Source organism: Malaclemys terrapin, chromosome 15 (assembly GCF_027887155.1).
Source record: "Malaclemys terrapin pileata isolate rMalTer1 chromosome 15, rMalTer1.hap1, whole genome shotgun sequence".
NCBI lineage: Eukaryota > Metazoa > Chordata > Testudines > Emydidae > Malaclemys > Malaclemys terrapin.
The window spans coordinates 26,692,821-26,711,918 of NC_071519.1; the positions used below are offsets into that span (position 1 = coordinate 26,692,821).

At 42.5% G+C, this 19,098-nt stretch overlaps 1 protein-coding gene across 1 annotated transcript in view; it reads right to left on the bottom strand.

Annotated features, from left to right (window-relative positions):
- The window catches only part of UBASH3B (ubiquitin associated and SH3 domain containing B), a 105,858-nt gene extending 96,981 nt beyond the window's left edge, over positions 1-8,877 (bottom strand). Inside the window, exon 1 of the mRNA XM_054005271.1 lies at positions 8,354-8,877. Coding sequence (XP_053861246.1) covers positions 8,354-8,517 — 164 coding nt within the window. The 5' untranslated portion in view covers positions 8,518-8,877. The remainder of the gene's footprint in view (positions 1-8,353) is intronic.
- Between the last annotated feature and the right edge of the window lie 10,221 nt (positions 8,878-19,098).

The following is a 19,098-nucleotide window of genomic DNA, read 5'->3' on the forward strand; positions in this document are numbered from 1 at the left end:
ACCAACGCTGTCTCCTGCGCTCTCCCTGTGTCTGACTGTCTGCATCCACCTGTTGTTTCTTGTCATCTGTTTAGATTGCAAGCTCTTTGAGGCAGGCAACCTCTTTTTGTTTGGTGTTTGTATAGCGCCTAGCACTATATATATAGGTCCTGGTCCATGATTAGGGGTCCTAAGTTGCTACTGCAATATAAATAAAACAATAATGTTTTATATTAGTGCAAAACAGGAGAAATAGAATTTGGCAGCAAAAATCCTGTTCTTCCCCCCAAAATAAGGTAGAGTTTAGGAAAATAAATATACTGCTGCTTTATGCATCACAGGTGTCCCCAATGTTACTGAAAACATCCCTTCCGTAATCATGAGGAAAACACAGAGCACTTTGCTCTCAACTACTCATGTTCAAAAGTTAAGGATGGGCTTAAGTGTTTTGCTGAATCAGGCATTAATGGGAACTGGATCAGATCCCAGTGGAGTAAGAATTGTTTATATTTCGTTGGGATGGGGGTGGAGAAGATAATAAGTCTTGTGCTTTTAAGAATCGAGAGAGGAAAAATATGTCTAATGCACTCCCTCCTCTCCAGCAGAAATTATTTAGCAGTCACTATTCGCAAATGATTAATTCTGAACTATCATGAACTGCAATGCCTACTTAATAATATGTAAAAGGAAGAAATGACACTTGCTTTAAATTGCTTGTAATAACGGTGACGGGAAGAGTGTAAGTGAAATATGGTTAAAACCTCTTTCAGTGTCAAGCTATTAAGGGTCTCGCTGTTTATCAGAGCTACATATCTTCAACTTTGCCTCTAAGCTCCTAGGTTTGCTCAGCCGCAGAGTTAACCTTTTGTCAGTATTTCCATAATGATCCCCCCAGTGACGAGCGTTGACTTACATGACATTGGCCTGGCATGAAAGAGTGCACTAGAGCCCCCAGTCCCAGAGACATTTGACAGTCGGGTGGGGTGGGGGGCGAGGACGGGATGGGACACAAATAAACAAACAAAATCTATTTGACCAAACAAAATTGCTCTCTTTTTAAAGTTTTGTCCTATTGGCTGGTGTGTTTGAGATAGAGCCATGGCACCTCTCCCTGATCCCCATCTACTTATCTTTTGAAGCTGCTTCAGTTTCTGGTGAAAGTCATTGGCAACAAGATCAGCCCTTTGCCCACAAGACAAATCACCAGTGAGAAGGACAAGAACAAGCAAATGTTATGTTGCTTGCATTTATTTTGATATCAAAATGGGCTAAGGTCCCTGGCAAGTTGCTAATGCCTCCCGGGATATTGTAAATGTTTGACAGCCCTGCATCATGGAGTTCTGAGATGCAGGATCACGGGGATCAGTGTACTTCCACTGACTTGTCTCTAGGCCGGGAACTCATCACATAATGCTATTTGTATGTTTAAATGCAGGATCCCAGTAAGGGGAGCTAACTGCACAAAGGTGCAATGCAGCTCTTTCCCTGCCCCGCAAACTAGGCGGGTGTATAAGAAAAACTTCCACCGGGAAGCTTTCATTCTGCACGACTGGCACTTACACAGCAAATATCCCAATGACTCATTGACCTTGGCATGGTTGTTATAAGCAATCTTTGCATAAGGATGCACCATTCTTAAACAGTTTCCCCAGTCTCTCAGGCACAAGTGTCCTGGTTGTCAATATTGCAGAAATGTCTTTTCGTTTCACCTCTCTTGGCTCCCCTCCCACCTCCTCAAGAAACAGGATTACTGTGAAGACAGGTCAAGCTGTGGTTTATGTATAAAATACCTCCAAGCAAAGATGCAGCGTTGCTGCAGCCACAGCACTTTAGGTTGTGATCTTATCACAGGGACAGGCTTGGTCAGCACTTGAGTCAGATGGTCTCTTTTGCAAGCACTGCAAGAACTTGTGATGGCAATTCAATGGGCGTCACTCTTCTCTCTAAGGGCTGGATACAGCAATGAGCTCTGTGCCAGAGATGCCTGTGCCTGCCCACTCAGAGCCCCAGAGTACAGGGGTGTGCATTCAAGGAGCCCAATGCAGGTCTGAGGCCTAACCCAATATAGAAATCATGTCCCAGCATGGTGTCTGGTAACACTGGGGAGACACTGCCTTTTGAATGAGACATACAAAGAGTGACCACTTGTAATTAATAAAGGTCCTCTTCAGAAATGATTAGGGATGTCGCATCTAATGTCGTGGCCAGAATGCAACTCAGATGATTGCAGTCATGTGTCTTCCCAAATTTCCTTGCAGTTTCAACTTCCTGCAGTATCCTGAATTTCTTTTCCTAAAAACTGGTGTAACATTAGGGTGCACTGTTAAATAGCTGCCATGCTTGAACCCAGAGGCGGCTGCCTTTCACGGTCGTCAGAGTGGGATGAAAAGTGCTACAGAGAGTGTAAAATCATATTTTTCTCAAACTCCTCTGTAATATTAAGTGACTTTCTGCACTAATAGCTGTATCGTTTTAGTTTTCTTTGACACGTTAAAATCTGAACAGTGTGGTTTCCTTGCTTCATTGTCCAAGGGTAAGCAGTGGATCCATTAACAGCGATGCAGGGCTTCAGAAGTATTGGTGTCAGGGCTAGGGTGACCAGACAGCAAATGTGAAAAATCAGGACGGGGTGGGGGGTAATAGGAGCCTATATAAGAAAAAGACCCAAAAATCGGGACTGTCCCTATAAAATCGGGACATCTGGTCATCATAGTCAGGGCTGTATGTAGACTATGTCAAGGTAATTCTGGAAAACAAGGTTTTTTTTTTTGCTTGTCCATCCTTATAGCATACATTCTGTTAGCCTCCCTCAATATTCCTTGACTATCAAAATAAGACTACCTCATCAGCCTCTATCCTCAAACAACGCCCTGGGCTCCCTATTCATTTCAGGACAAACTGTCCTCCCTGGTTTCTAAAAACCTCTCTGAATTTGACCTTGCAGACCCAGGGCAAAATTTTCAAAAGTGTTTAGTCCCTAAGTCTCATTTTCAAAAATCACTTAAGGCCAGATTTTCAAGGACTAAAGTCCATGGGAGTTAGACACCTAACGTGCTTTGGCGCTTTTGAAAATTCCACTAGGTGCCCATCTGCATCTTTAGACACCTAAATTCCCATGAAAATCTGGCCCTTATGATCTTAAGTTCCTAAGGCATGTTTGAAAATGGGACTTAGGCACTTTTGAAAATTTTTACTCTTTGTCTTTTAATATTTCTTCTGTCCACAGATATCTAATTTGTCCCATCATACACTCTTGTCATTCTTGGTGCAAATGCCTTCTGAGATGCATGGTACAATCTCCCTATAACTCTCTGCCCAGTCAACCATCCAGATTTCCAGCTCTCCTCTGAACATTTTTATTTCCTCCCGATTGTTTAGTTCCTTCTGTTTATTATTTCATGTTGTAACTACATTATTTAAATCTGTAGTGCATTTCATAATACAGATTGCATTAAAAGCACTATACAAAATAAAGATGGTGTATTACAGCCAATCTAGCTGAATGATTGCTCCATTTCTCTTTTTATTCACCTTTCTCATTTCCTCCAATCGGTTTGATTCCATTATTTTTACCAAAAAAAAACCCCCAACCCCCCCCCCCCCCCGTTAAAATATGTGAGAGACAAGGTGGGTGAGGCTATATCAGATCTGAAGAAGAGCTCTTTGTAGCTCGAAAGCTTATCTCATCAAGAGAAGTTGGTCCACTAAAAGATATTGCGCCACCCTTATCCCTCATACCCTGAGACCAACACAGCTGCACCAATGCTGCAAACAGTAGGAAATGCATTCAAAGACAGGGTTCATTTCCTAAAGGGACAGGTTCTCTTTTTCTTAGAGAAGAAGGATGGTCTTGTGATTAAGATACTGGACTGAGCCTCGGATATGTGAGTTCAATTCCTCGTTCTGCCACGGCAAGTAACTTAATTTCTCTGTGCTTCAGTTCCTCATCTGTAAAATGGGGATAACGATACTTCCCATTTTTGTAGTCTGTAAAGATCTTTGAGACAGGGACTGTCTTTGACTATGTGTCTATTCTATGCCTAACACAACGGGGCTTTTAGGCACTGCTGTAATACAAATAAAATAATAACAATCCCTCAATCCTGGAGCAGAATTTGCAGTGAAGTCAATGAAAATTCCACATGTGGAATGATAGTGGGATATGGCTTCAAATGAATGTTTGCTGAAGTCTTTTTCCAGTGTTCCTTCCCTACAGCTGCTAACTCAATTGCAGTATCTGTGTTCAATTGCACAGCCCAGCCCCATGCTTCCCTCTTGGATCCATTCCAGCACAGATGTACACAATTGTTCAGAGGTCCCAATGCTGAACCTAGGAACTGCAGCCCATGAACTAGACCATTTAATTACTCAAGATATTGCTCAAGCCAGGATGCAGAATTTCATCTGTTAAAAGCCAGAGTATGCAAAAAGCCTTCTGTCTCATTACTCCCCCAAACAGTTAAATAAGTACTCAAAAGGGAAAAAATAAGCGCTGCAGAGAGAAAAGCAGATCTGGATGAGTAATTTGTAAGGGATTGCTTATTCAATTAATTATGCCTCTTTTTTTTAAACTGTTCACTGAGTGAACAGATTGGGATCTTCAACAAATTTGCTATTTAAAATTGTTGACCAAATAATCCCTTGGTTTGCAGCTTGCTTCTGAGTGTTTGAAATGGACGTGGTTTTGATTAGACATGTGGCACTATGAATATTTGTATTACAGGCGCACGCAGAGGCTCGAGCCAGGATCAAGACGCCATTGTCTTGAGAGCTGTACAAATGAAGTCCCTGCCCCAAGTAGCTTGTGGGCCTGGTACCAGTATATTCTGTTCCATGGCTGGATGCGATTGGCTCCAGCGTGATTACATACTTGAAATCCACTCTCTTCCAGTATGCCCTTAAAAATTGCTCTGTCAAGGAACATTCCCATCGGTAAACACGTTCATTAGGGGTGGAATTCCTCCCTGCACAGAAGGTCAACACAAGGCTCAAAGCACCACTTGAATCCTCCTTAAGTCCCACTAAAGCCCAAAGAGCTTAAGTGATGCACAGACCTTGTGCTGTTCCTGTGGACAAGGATGAATTTCAGCCTAGACTATTTGCAAAAAGCTAGCGTGATGGGGGCACACACATGGGGGAAGTGAATTTATTTCAGGCTCCAATTATTTTTTTTTTTTTCAGTATTCTCCCAGCGTTAGCGCAAACCCTGGAGGGATAGGAGCCTCTTTACTGAAATGCTGCTATGTTGCTCTGTCTGTTACTAGGCAAACATGTTTTAACAGCACAGAAAACACGTCTGGAACACAGGAGAGGATTTAAAAATTGGACTGAGTCCCTCTAATTTGAGGCTCATCGTGAAGTAATAAATACCCATATTCTAACTCCTGCTGGTATGCCATAGCTACTGAGGGCCAAAACAAAACAACCACCTCTTGGTTCTGCTGAGGTGGGGGACAGGAAGTGGTGTAGCTTTCTATGTTGCCTCCTCTTTGGCCCCCTGGATGATTCAGTGCTGAGCTCAAGCCGGTGTTCTCCATGGGAACGTGGGGTCGTGTACGGTAGGGGAAGTGGCAGAGTTGATCTAGTGGGATGGAAGCCTCGTGGATCCATTGTGAACCTCCTGAATACACCAGTCGCCCATGGAACTCATTCCCACTCAGTGTCCCGCTCTGTTCTCCTACAGTAAGGGCTGAGCCACATATAGGGAATGTCTACACTATCGAGCTGGGTGCCCCAAGCATGGGCCTATTGTCTCCGATGGACACATACTCAAGGTGGCTAGTCACACCTGCCGCTTGTATCCCCACAGCTGCACTCAGTAGGGTGTTAGCTCAACCAGAGCTGGCTAGTGAGGATATGTCTCCTCGAGCTGGGAATTGCAGCCCCAGCTCGAAGTGCAGACCTACCTATACAGGTTGATGAGCCTGCTACAGTATTGATTAAGAGCTTGGCAGCAGAGGTTCATGCTTTTAGAACCAGTGGTCCCAGGTACAATCGGTCAACTGACCTACCCAGAGCCACGGCAACTATATTAAGCCTTATATATTTTTATTGTGTTCGTCATTTATAATGTGTATAGACTCATAGACTTTAAGGTCAGAAGGGACCATTATGATCGTCTAGTCTGACGACCTGCACAACGCAGGCCACAGAATCTCACCCACCCACTCCTGTATCAAACCCCTCACCTATGTCTGAGCTATTGAAGTCCTAGACACTTGAATATGAAAATCTCAACCTTAGTCTCCTCCCTTTGCACAGAAATGCGCATTTGGATAAAAGGCTTCTTCTGGGAAGCAGCAATCTTGTGGGAATCACCCCGACAACGTGCTCTGTACTGCTTAGAAACCCTGCACTTTTGGGATCCTGACCACTGACCTGTGGATTATTCCAGAATAGCCCACCCCGGGCAGCAGCAATTACCAGTCTGCTTTTATTTTTGTTTTGCTTCTTACTGACATTTTAATAACCATTTAATTGCAACATTATCAGCCGACTGGGATACAGTGCCAAGAGCTATGTTATACACTGAGTCATCCAATTCCAGCACAAAGTTTATCAGTTAAATATACTATTATGGTATCCTGTTGTATGTAAAGAACTAGCTGGTTTCCCCCCCGAGTCCAAATACTTTATGATACTTAACCTTTAAGTTTGGGGGTATTTTTGCTACCTGTTCTATACTTAACCTTTAAGTTTGGGGGTATTTTTGCTACCTGTTCTATACTTAACCTTTAAGTTTGGGGGAATTTTTGCTACCTGTTCTTTGTATTTAACTCTCCCAGCTGGTCTATCTAGGCTTTGGTTTCCTTTTTATGTACTGCAACTATGAAGCAAGCTTTCATTAAGCAAGGATGTGAATTGCATGGTAACCAGGTACTCAGCCGAAGGTAAAATAGCTGGCTGTCAAACTAGACATCACTGTCATAGAGGTAATAATTGTTTTTATCTTTCATATCAAGCATTTCTTTCCCCCATCTAGGCTGAGTAATATGCTAGTGCATTTCCATCCAATCTGGGTGCATTAAGTCATTGCTTCCTCAGTATGCCAATCTGCAAGCATCCTGTTTAAATGCTACATCCCACTTTCTATATATGGCTATAGATCATTGACACACATATAGAGCATAAGTAGGACAACTGGGAAATGCACATTGGATTTTGAGTGTGTGTATGTTCTAGTGAAAGCCATGGTGGCCATATGAATCCATAGATGATGTCTGTCCTCAAAATCATGTGTATCTGTGTACCTATAAAAAACTGTACAGAAAATAGTCGGAAGCCAGCTGAGTTCTGATATCTCAACTACAAAAGGCAAATCTAGGCAGATCAAGCAATCATCCAAATTCCCCTAGTCTGTTTTACAGCCTAACGTACCCCACTCAGTAGCCATCATTTTAACAAGGGGGCTGGGGAGGGTCAGTATTACATTATATTTAGGTTGCTGCCTAATGACTTTTAAGCACAGCAAAGAAATGTTACAACAGATTACTGCTAAATTGTGCAAGAAAAACACAGGAGGTCGGATTCCAAAGGTTTGAGTTCACCCGCATGTGGATTACAGAAATGAGCTCAGGTGATTGAACGAGCTACAATAACTGCGGAGGAATAATCATTGTCAAAATAATGGCTAAGGAATGTGGTTTCTAATTGCACAGTGCTGAAGTCCAGTTTCCAGTCTAGCTGGACATCCAAAACTTCCGAAGCAATTTCTCACCACGATAGGGATACAGGCCAGTGTAGCTCGGCGCATCCATTCAGCAGCCAGGCCTGGCCCTGTTTTCACAGCCCTGTGAATAAGCTTATTTTTTTCGTTGCACCACAGCCCCGTTGCACCTGAATAACAGTCGCCGTAAAATAACAACGCCCCAGTCAGGGCGGCTGCAACGGGTGCTACTTTCTTCACCTGCCTTCCAGAGCCCCAGTTCGCTTCCCTGGCCATGAATATGCAATACACGCGCGCCACTCCCACCTCGCTGCAAATTGACACCCCAGCCTGCAAACCACTGCGGTGGATGGGCTCTGCCTCTGCAGTTCAGCAGCTCGGAGCGGAGCCTCTCCTCGAAAGCCACCCCCCCGGGTTCCTAAACAAACCCATCCTCCGAAAAATGAAATCGGCCAAGGCCATTTGGAGCGAGGCGCACCTGCATTACCTAGCAAGGGGCACCCGGCACAGACAGCTGCGCATCGCATCACGTTCTCCTGCATAGCCACCAGAACGCACCAGATAGACACACGCCTTCCATCCTGGATCAACATGCAAACCAGAAATTGCAAACTCCCCCCCCCCCTTTTAACCAGCTAGCCTTTATCACAGAAAAGAGGAAGGGGGGCTCAAAGGAGGGAGGGGGGAAGTAAAGATGTCCCAACTTACGCCCTGGCTTTGGGAAATCCCATTGATAAAAGGATATCCAGAGACGACCCGTGTTTGATTGTCCCCGTTCGGTGTTGTCTGTTCCTTCTGGGGGTGACTTTGCTGTAGAGATCGTCTTTGGCAGCCATGGTGTGTGGTGTGGAGTTGTTGTACTGGGCCATCATTCAGCCATCGCAAGACACACAAAACAACACACCGGAAAGGAGGGGGGAAAAAAAGAGAGCGAGACAGCTGATCCACACACCGAGAAAGGCAAGCGGCTGCTGTTGTATTGCTGTGTGTCTCTCTGTCTCAGCAGCTGAGCGTGGAAACATACAGCACAGCTTCCTGGTGTAAAACAGCCCCCCCTCCCCACCCCAGCTCTCACAAAGTCATCGCTGGGGCTGGACTAGCTCCCCAGTTTAAAAGTCTCTTTCCCACTCTGTGACACACATGTGCAGCAAATGAAAGCCATGCAATCGCATTTCCTCCTCTTGAAAAGTCAGGAATTTGCAATGAGTAATTTCTGAATGGATCAGAAAGGCAAAAAGAAGCCCTTGTGGGCAGGCTTTGCCTTTTCCTCTCCTGGAAACCCTCCCCTCTCTTAAAGCTGCAGTGGATTTTATACCAGGCAGCAGACATTTAACCGGTGTGCGTTGCTGAATGCTTTGAACAAGCACTGCTGTTTTTGACCCAAACCCAGTATGCCAGTTTGTGGGGCTGCTTTTGTGAACCTAAAAAGCCAGTTCCTCAAAATATCCCTACATGGTTGGTTGTTTGCACTGGACAGCTACACTCAAATGTGTCAACTCCCAGTACTTTTTCCTGCTTTTTGATCTAAGCATGAAATTGCAAAAATAAAGTTTTGTCATGGGATATTTGTTTGGAAAAACTGAACGTCTAAATTACAACACTGGCTTCTTGTTATTGTAGCAAATCCGTGGCCATTTTAGGGCTTGCTGTTGTCATTTTAAGGCTGCATATTAGGAGATTCCCAGCATTCACAGGCAAACTTCAGCTCCTCCTGCTCTTGAAGCACAATACCTACAGCCTGAACATCTCAGTCTGCTCCTAACACTATAGGGTATATGACCCTCAGTTGTGCAGTTCTGATTCCAGCCAAGAGGGGGCAGTGATCCACATGCAAACTAACCAATTCATCGTCATATTAGACCCAGCGATTGCTGGATCTAATCAAAATGAAGATTTTAATAATTATTTTATTTTAAGAAGCATGGGAAGTTATCACATATGTTGCATGGCTTGGACTTGAATTAAGCAGAAATGCCTATCACCTTCCACATAAATAAGTGGAATGGGTCAGGCTAGACAGGAATGTGCACTTTGTCACCATAAGCCTCTTTGGGGCTCTGCCTAAGACTCCTGGATGAGCAAGGCTTTGCTGTGGTAGCCATGACCGTAGACAACTTGTAGGCAGTGGTTAAAGCAGATTGAAACAAGAGTGGGAAGCTCTCATCACACTGGCCAATGAGTAGAGGGAGCTATTGGGGGAAGTGGGATGTTTACTCAAGCCAGACAGAGCAGAGTAAACTCCCCCTTGGCTTTAGAATTGGAACGGTGGAGCTTTACTTTTCTTCTAAGCTTCTCCCTGTAGGTGAGAAACATAAGAACGGCCATACTAGGTCAGACCAATGGTCCATCTGGCCTAGTATCTTGTCTTCTGTCGGTGGCTAATGCCAGATGCTTCAGGGGGAATGAACAGGATAGGGCAATTATCAAGTGATCCATCCCCTTATTTTAACTCCTGTTTGAGGCCCTTGGATCATCCTGCACAGCCTATCATTCCTTGCTTGTTAAATACTGCACGTCTGTTCTGCATGGGTTTGCCTCTTTCCTTTAATGCCTGCTCCTGTATAGGACTCTTTTCTTCTCTTCCAACCCCCCCCCCCCCATTTTCTTTGTCTTTAACAAGGTGGGTGTTTTGCTCTTTAGTGCAGAAGTATTTTTGAAGTTTGTGTGCTATTGTATTTGAGTTCAGGGTATCACACTTTAGGGTGTGTGGGAGGTGGACCAGGGAGATTATTCTCGAGATATCCTATCTATGCAAATCCTCCTTCCTCTCATCTCTCCTTTGTCGCCTTTCCTTCACATTTTTCCTTATTTCCTCCCGCCCCCCCACACACACTCTCTCAAACTTCTCTGTCCCTCTCTCTTCAAACATTTGCCACCCCTTCTTTCCCACCCATAAACAACAAAGGGGCCAGTATTGCCAACCCTTGTGATATATAGTGTTTTTCTTAAAGTCCTAGCTTCTGGAGGGAATCATGTTGTTATGTAAGACTCTCAGCTTTCATTTAAAAATAAGAGTAAGATTTTAGCTCTCCTGGTTGCAGAGAAAAAGCCTGAAAGGTTGGCCTCTTAAAGGAGAAGGCAAATAGAAAGAACCCCATACTTATTATTTTTATAAATTTTGTGATTTTGTAAAGCCAATGTCATGGGGGATTTTGAGAGGGGGAATGACTCATGATTTTTAAATGTTTGGGGTTGGCAGGATTGTTCCGAGCATTATTAATAACATTTTCAAAAAGGAATTGAAAAGAAATGTTCTTGTTAATTTCATATCCCATGCGCAGCTCTTCCAAGTCACAGAATCAGTGAAGTAAGAGATGGAAAATGACCCTTTAGATCCCCCTCCATCTCCTTGCCAAAGCAGGAGAGTTCCCAGCAGTGTGCTTCCCTTAGTGCTTTAGCCAAAGTCAGGGTGAGAGAAAGCAGCATTTTGTGATCAGCCCATCAGCGTTAAACTGGCGTCTGTGTTCTCACAGTGACAGCCGGGCTAAAGTCCCATCAAAATTAAAGCACAAGTCGACAATATACAAAATACCACTTGCTCAACTCAGTATTTGTTCTGATATCACTTGGAACCTCTGTGATGTTCCTAAAACAAGGAGGCTGGGCTGATGTAAATCAGGAGGAACTTCCTTCATGCCAGTGAATGAAATCCTGGTCCTGTTGAAATCAATGGGTCCTTGGCCATTGACTTCAATGGGACCAGGATTTTACTCTGCTCTGAGTGAGACAAGAATCAGGCTGCTAGTTTCAGCAGCAGCTTTAATGGCGGAATCACCATTCAAATTAAGGATTATCATCAGTTTTACCGTAGTACCTAGGAGCCCTCGTCATGGACCTGGTCCCCATTGTGCAAGGTGTTGCACAAATATTCCATTTGTACTAGATCCGTGGCTGTAACAGATGAGATGTAAAAGCCCAAGTTAGCTTCAATCCTTTCTATTACCCAAACTCCCTGACTCCCACAACGAAATAAATACTGCAAGCAGCTGTCTAGAAAAGTCTGATAAGCAAATATAACAAGTGCGAGAGTTGGCGTTAGCCAGCAGAGATCTGCACAGATTATTGTATTTCTTAACTGGATCTGGATATGCTCCAGGTACTGCTTGATTTTCTTTGCTCCAGATGTATTACTTGACCTTGAAATAATAATAATTTGTTATTGCAGTAGCTCCCAGAGGCTTTAACTGGGTCAGGGCCCCATTGTGATAAACACAGCACAAACGTATAGTCAATGACAGACCCTGCACTACAGCATTTATAGTCTAAGGCCTAATCCTGCAATTCACTTCCTGTAGATGGATTGCTGCACCCACACGCATTCCCACTGAAGTCAATAAGGGTAGCACCAATTCAGATATTTCTTGGGGGGTGAGGGGAGAGAGAGAATTCTGGTACCCATCTCCCCTTGGTACTCCCCTGGAACTGCAATCATACCACATGATTGTAGGATAAACATACTCTGTGAGCTGGTTGAAATTTTTCAAAAACACATTGTTTCATGTTTTCCCCACCCACCCACTCCCAAAATGAAAATATTTTCTGTTTTCTAAATTTTTCAGATACTTTTTTAATGAAACTTGAAAACAAAAATATTTCCAGTGGTTTGATTTTTCATGTTTTTGGTTTTTCCTTCCCTCTGCTCTCCCCTCCCCTTTCTTCAGTGACAAAACAGAAGAAGGGAAAAGGTAGAAACAACAACTGAAAAGCTGAACATTTTTTGATCCTGATACTTTTCTCTCTATATATATAGGTTGGTGGTGAAAAATTCCTAACGTATGAGAAATCGCACCATTCCAAAACTTGTGAAATTAAAACAATTTCAAAATGTTTGAAAATTTTCACACACACACCCCCTATTTCATTTCTCCACCGGCTCTTTTCTCTATAAGACTTATGCAAGTGCTAACGTTATGCAATGAGAGTAATTCCATTGATTTACCACTCACAATGCACATATGTATGCCTGTGCAGAATATGAGCCGATGCGTGTCCCATGCTAAAATGCTTTTCTATTACCATGTTATAGCAGTGGTCCTCAGTGAATCACAAATATTATCCGTTCACCTCCTACAGGAAAAGTGCATTAAAGGGGTCTCTTTATATCACTTCCTTCAACAGAATGCTACAGAACCATTTATATTTTATTTATTTTGGGTGGAAGTCCTCTGAAATAGCCACATGAAGTCAGTGGGAGTTTTGCTGTAAACTTCAATAGGAGCAAGATCATGCTCTTAAAGAATTTAGGTCAAGACTACCCACCTTTCTGCTCTAGTAGAGTGGTTTACTGACTAACAATAGAAATACGGTGAAATAAACACCACAAGAGCAGGAGACATAAAGGGAGCAAGTGGGGGGTGGGGGGGGAGAGAGACTGTCTTCCTCGTTCACAACTTCCTCCTCCTAAAAAGGTTCCAGTAGTTTCAGAAAAAGCTCATACAAGAGTCCGCTTTTGAATAATAATAATAATTATTATTAGACAGACCAGGTGGGGGAGGTAATATCTTTTATTGGATCAACTTCTGTTGGTGAGAGAGACAAGCTTTTGCGCTTCCTGGAAGCTTGTCTCTCTAACCCACAGAAGTTAGTCCAATAAAAGATATTACCTCCCCCCATCTTGTCTCTCTAATATCCTGGGACCAACATGGCTAAAACTATTGCAGCCAATAATTATTATTATTATTTATTTGCATTGCTGCAGCCCCTCAGAGCTCCAGTCTTGGACCAGGATCCTGTTGTGCTAAGCACTGCACGAAAACAGAACAAAAAGTTGTTCCTCTCCCCAAAGCTCCTGCAGTCTAAACCGGATCCAAAAAACAGTAAATTAAACAGTAATGTGTAATAAGATGTGCTTTTAGGCCTTTTGGGTCCTGATCCTGCAACCACTTGCACACTGGAGTAATTTTACTGACACAAATATTGTAAGGGATTAAGTGTGTGTGTTATGTTAACAATTTGTTAAAGTGTTTGTAGGACCAAGCTTTTGAACACACACACACACACACACACACACACACACACACACACACACACACACACACAAACCGGAGCTGGTTGAAAAAATGCAAACAAAAAATAATCATCAAAAACTTCTTTTGCATTTTTTCCATCAAAATTACATGTTGATAGAAAATTTAGTCAACATTAAAAAATTGATTAGCTGGTTGAAAAGCAGCAAAAAAAATTTGTGAAAAATTAGTCAAAATTTGCTTTTTTGTTCTGTGTTTGGGGGGGGGGAGGGAATTGAAATTCAGCAAATTTCAGCCAGCTCTCTCTGGAATTCTGACTTTTTCTTTGTGGGTGACATGTATGGCGTCTCACACTGCTAGCAACTTACAGGCTCACCTAGACAAGTTCAGAGGGAGTACTGCTGTTTGGGGAATGCGGTTGAACGACATTCCTGAATCAGAGGGGTAGCCCTGTTAGTCTGGATCTGTAAAAGCAGCAAAGAGTCCTATGGCACCTGATAGACTAACAGACGTATTGGAGCATGAGCTTTCGTGGGTGAATACCCACTTCGTCGGATGCATGTAGTGGAAATTTCCAGAGGCAGGTATAAATATGCACGCAAGAGTGAGTCAGGCTAGAGATAATGAGGTTAGTTCAATCAGGGGGAATGAGGCCCTCTTCTAGCAGTTGAGGTGTGAACACCAAGAGAGGAGAAATTGCTTCTGTAGTTGGCTAGCCATAGAAGTCATAAAATCATAGAATATCAGGGTTGGAAGAGAACTCAGAAGGTCATCTAGTCCAACCCCCTGCTCAAAGCAGGACCAACACCCAACATTAAAAGTCTTAAAGCCTAAAACAACTTTGTCCAGATCTTATACCTCTCTGTGTTCCAATAACTGGGCTGAAATGATAATTGAATAGGGTTCTGCTTAGTGGGGAGACTTTTCTTCCTTTTCCTGGCATCTATCTGTCTAACTATTAATATGCCCATCTCCCCAGTCACCATAATATTTGAGTCCCTCCAGAGTATTTAAAAATAAAAATAACTTCTAGTTTGCTATCAGAGAACAGGAATCCATATTTTGTCCAGAAGGTATTAGAAGGATTGTACCTGCTTAACCTCAGGATTTTGTCTTGAGTCTCAGGCTTCATTAGGTTCTCAGGACTCGTCTTTAAAGATCAAACCATTTGGTGCCACAGAGCCCATGGCCCCAGGCACTGCAACAGAAATACATGGGAAAGGGCCAGTTCTCTGCTAGTGTAAATTGTCATAGTTCCATTGGCTTCAATAGACACCAGCTGAGAATCTGGCCCAGATTGTCCGCACAGGCCACAAAGAAGGAAGAGCTTGATTGTACTTGCCTGGGTTTACTTCAATTTGGGGAGATATATTCCGGATTAAAAATAAAATCCCACAATCCCTCCATTTGCCCCCAAAGAGAAACAGACAGACAGATCCTGGTTAGGGTTGGGGTTCAGAGCAAGCCACTCAAGATGCAAATCATAGATTTAACTACTGAAGTCAGTTATGAGTCAACTGCTAATATTCCCTTCAGACACATTGACATGAGAGAAGAAAGATCAGTGAAGAGGCGTATGCAGAATATTCAGGGTAGGAGATGACCAGGATCATTTTGAACTTCCCTGACGGCTAGTCCAGCTCTGAGCTTGCATAACTTTCAACTCCACCCCCTTCCTGGTTAATAAATAATCATAATCGTTAATAAAATATTTAAAAAGGCTTTGGCAGGCAGGTTGACCTATTTTTGGCTTGAAGGCAATGGACAAGTTCTGTGTGAGTCAGGGCAGCTGGAGTCTTTCGTTTCTAGTGCGTCTGTGTGTGAAATGATTTGCTGATTTGAGTCTTGTTCCTCTTGAGCCGAATTCTCCTCAAGGTTACATGACTGAAGTTCCATTGGAGTGAGTGGAATTGTACCAGCATAAGTGAGAACAGAATTATGGCATTTGGTAACAGCTGGCAACCGTGTTTAGCAGGTTTAGCGGACAGGCCCAGGATTGAATTGGTCATAAAGAATGAACAAACTTCTGGGTCAGGGTGAGAGGTCGGGTAGTGTGGGCGGGAAGCCCACACTGTGTCTGTTGAGTAAATAAACACAGCTCTGATTTTCAAAGGGGAATAAAGGAGATCAATGCCCAGATGTAATGGGAGTTGCGTGCCCAACTCCCATAGGCTCCTACAAAAGTTCCAACCCAAATGATTTTGGTCTTCAGTACTGTAACTTACTCCAAGGAAGCCCTAAAGCAAGCTGTAGAAATAGCATGCCAAAAAAGTACTGAGTTTGCTCTATTTCTGGCCCATTTGTATCTGTAGCATTCTTACGGAACTGAATGTTCTCCATCCATCCTCTGCAGAGTGTAATATTTTTGCTAGGAGGTATACCCTTTAGCTTTCTGTGGGCCTAATATTGTTCCTATTGAAATGTTATGGCAAAACTCTTACTGAAAGCGGGATCAGGCCCTCTAAATCTTTTCCTTGAAGCCACCAGTTAGAATGTCAGGATCAAATCCATTTATGCTAGGTTGTAGGGTGACCAGACAGCAAGTGTGAAAAATTGGGAGGGGGGTGGGGGGTAATACCCAAAAATTGGGACTGTCCCTATAAAATCGGGACATCTGGTCACGCTACTAGGTTGAGATGCATGGTTAACTAGTTCCTGTAGCAGAATGACAGTCTGGCAATCGATTAAATAATTTGCACCAGAGTTCTAAAAAGAACATCTGAACTAAAAAGTATCTTATACATGAGCTACCCCATAAGCTGTATTTTTGTGTCTGTCTCTCTTATAGGTGTATGTATCTGGTTCATTATTATTACTGTCTTATTATTTGCTTGGGTGTGCGCCAAGAAATAACTAGTTACAATACAAAGCTGTTGGGATTTCCTCCCTCCCACACACACAGCAAAATATGCTGATTGGCAGAAGGTAATACAAAGTTTGCAGAATTTCTGCAAAGGCTTTTATTTTTACGGTAGCTTTCTGTTTTATTATTTTTGTTTTGATGTGTTTGGCCACATTCATATATGCTTGAAGGGATACCTGTCAAATTGTTTAGGGGAATAATAGATTTTGCAGATTTAAAACAACAAAGGTAGGGAAGATAAACAAAAAACGAAAGCAAATCAACAACTAACTCTTACAGGAACAGAATTATTAGACGTTATATGTCCCTGGTATTGAGGCCATCGAAATCTGTAGGGTTGTACTAGCATCAGTGAGATTAGTAATAAACTGAAGTCAGTGGAGTGACACCAGGGATAACTTTGGCCCATTTTCATGAGTTTCTTAAAATTTTCCTCTGCAGTTTTGGGTATGATAACATTGTGTAAATGCAGGAGAAATAGACTGTGAAAGTCTGACTATAAATGATAGCAAAAATGACTAATCTAGTTTCACTGGGCAACCTAAGTGAAATGGGGAAAAAAGTAAAATAAAACAGCAATAATGGAGAAAGGTCCATGCAAATTCTATTTTTTTCATATGTTTCAGTTTTAGTAACCAGAAGCGGTTAGTAACACTGGTCAGCCGTTTTTAAAGATACAGTATGATTTTGAGCTTTAAACTGCCCTATAGTAGCACATATCTTGTAACACAGAAGAGGGATTATTTAAAAATGTGTATGTCTGTTGCGCATGTGTGTGTATATTTACGTGTACACAGAGGACCTTCCCTTAGTATACAAACATAAAATTATAATTAGGGTTATTGGGGAAGAAAATATGGATATAACTTTGAACCATTTAAATATGATCTGAATTATGTGATATAAAGAATAGTTTCACTTGAGCCACCAAATATTGAGAATCAGATCATATTTAAATGGATCATCTAAATCTACATTGTATTATAGGCTAAACATGATTTACTGGCTCTGTTATCCTGTCAGGGAATGACATTCTCCCATGTGAAGACAGTCAGCACCAGTCCCACACAATATTTTAGTCCCCGTTCTAATGAAATTTTGTGTTTACAGCGCACAGAACCTAAATCCGCAAGATGCACCGATTTCAATTGCTACTGTTTTAATCTGACTAAGCAACGCACTGGCTAAAACACATTCTGTCTCTCTGGCCAGGGCATTAATCTTTTAAAATAGTAGTCAGCACAAACATAGCACTTTTCAGTGGCAAAAAGCTTTATTCAGATTCACAAACTAAGGCCCAGATTCTAGAAAAACGTATGCATATGGGAATAAGCAGGAAGAACTCGAAATGCTAGCTGTCACAGCTATGACATAGTTGGCATCACAGAGACCTGGTGGGATAATACACAGGACTGGAATATTGGTATAGAAGGGTACAGCTTGCTCAGGAAGGACAGGCAGGGAAGAAAGGGAGGAGGTGTTGCCTTATATATTAAAAATGTACACACTTGGACTGAGGTTGAGATGGAAATAGGAGACGGACTTGTTGAAAGTCTCTGGGTAAGGATAAAGGGGATAAAAAACAAGGGTGATATCATGGTCGGGGTCCACTACCGACCACCTAACCAGGTAGAAGAGGTGGATGAGTTTTTTTTTAAACAGCTAACAGGACTTGGTGGTGATGCGGGACTTCAACAGACATCTGTTGGGAAAATAACAGAGCCCGGTACAGATTATCCAATAAGTTCTTGGAATGTATTGGAGACAATGTTTTATTTCAGAAGATGGAGACAGCTACCAGGGAAGAGGCTGTTTTAGATTTGATTTTGACAAATAGGGAGGGACTGGTTGAGAATTTGAAAGTGGAAGGTAGCTTGGGTGAAAGTGATCATGAAATGATAGAGTTCATGATTCTAAGGAATGGTACCAAGCTGGGAGGGGTTGCAAGTGCCGTGGAGGATAGGATTAAAATTCAAAATGATCTGGACAAACTGGAGAAATGATCTGAAGTAAATAGGATGAAATTCAATAAGGACAAATGCAAAGTACTCCACTTAGGAAGGAACAATCAGTTGCACACATACAAAATGGGAAATGACTACCTAGGAAGGAGTAATGTGGAAAGGGATCTGGGGGTCATAGTGCTAAATATGAGTCAATAATGTAACACGGTTGCAAAAAATGAACATAATTCTGGGATGTATTAGCAGGAGTGTTGTAAACAAGGCACAAGAAGTAATTCTTCCGCTCTACTCTGTGTTGTTTAGGCCTCAACTGGAGTATTGTGTCCAGTTCTGGGCGTCACATTTCAGGAAAGATGTGGACAAATTGGAGAGAGTCCAGAGAAGAGCAACAAAAATGATTAAAGGTCTGGAAAACGACCTGTGAGGGAAGATTGAAAAAATTGGGTTTGTTTAGTCTGGAAAAGAGAAGACTGAGAGGGGATAGAACAGTTTTCAAGTATGTAAAAGGTTGTTACAAGAAGGAGGAAGAAAATTTGTTCTTCTTGACCTCTGAGGATAGGATAAGAAGCAATGGGCTTAAATTGCAGCAAGGGTGGCTTAGGTTGGACATCAGGAAAAACTTCCTAACTGTCAGGGTGGTTAAAAACACTGGAATAAATT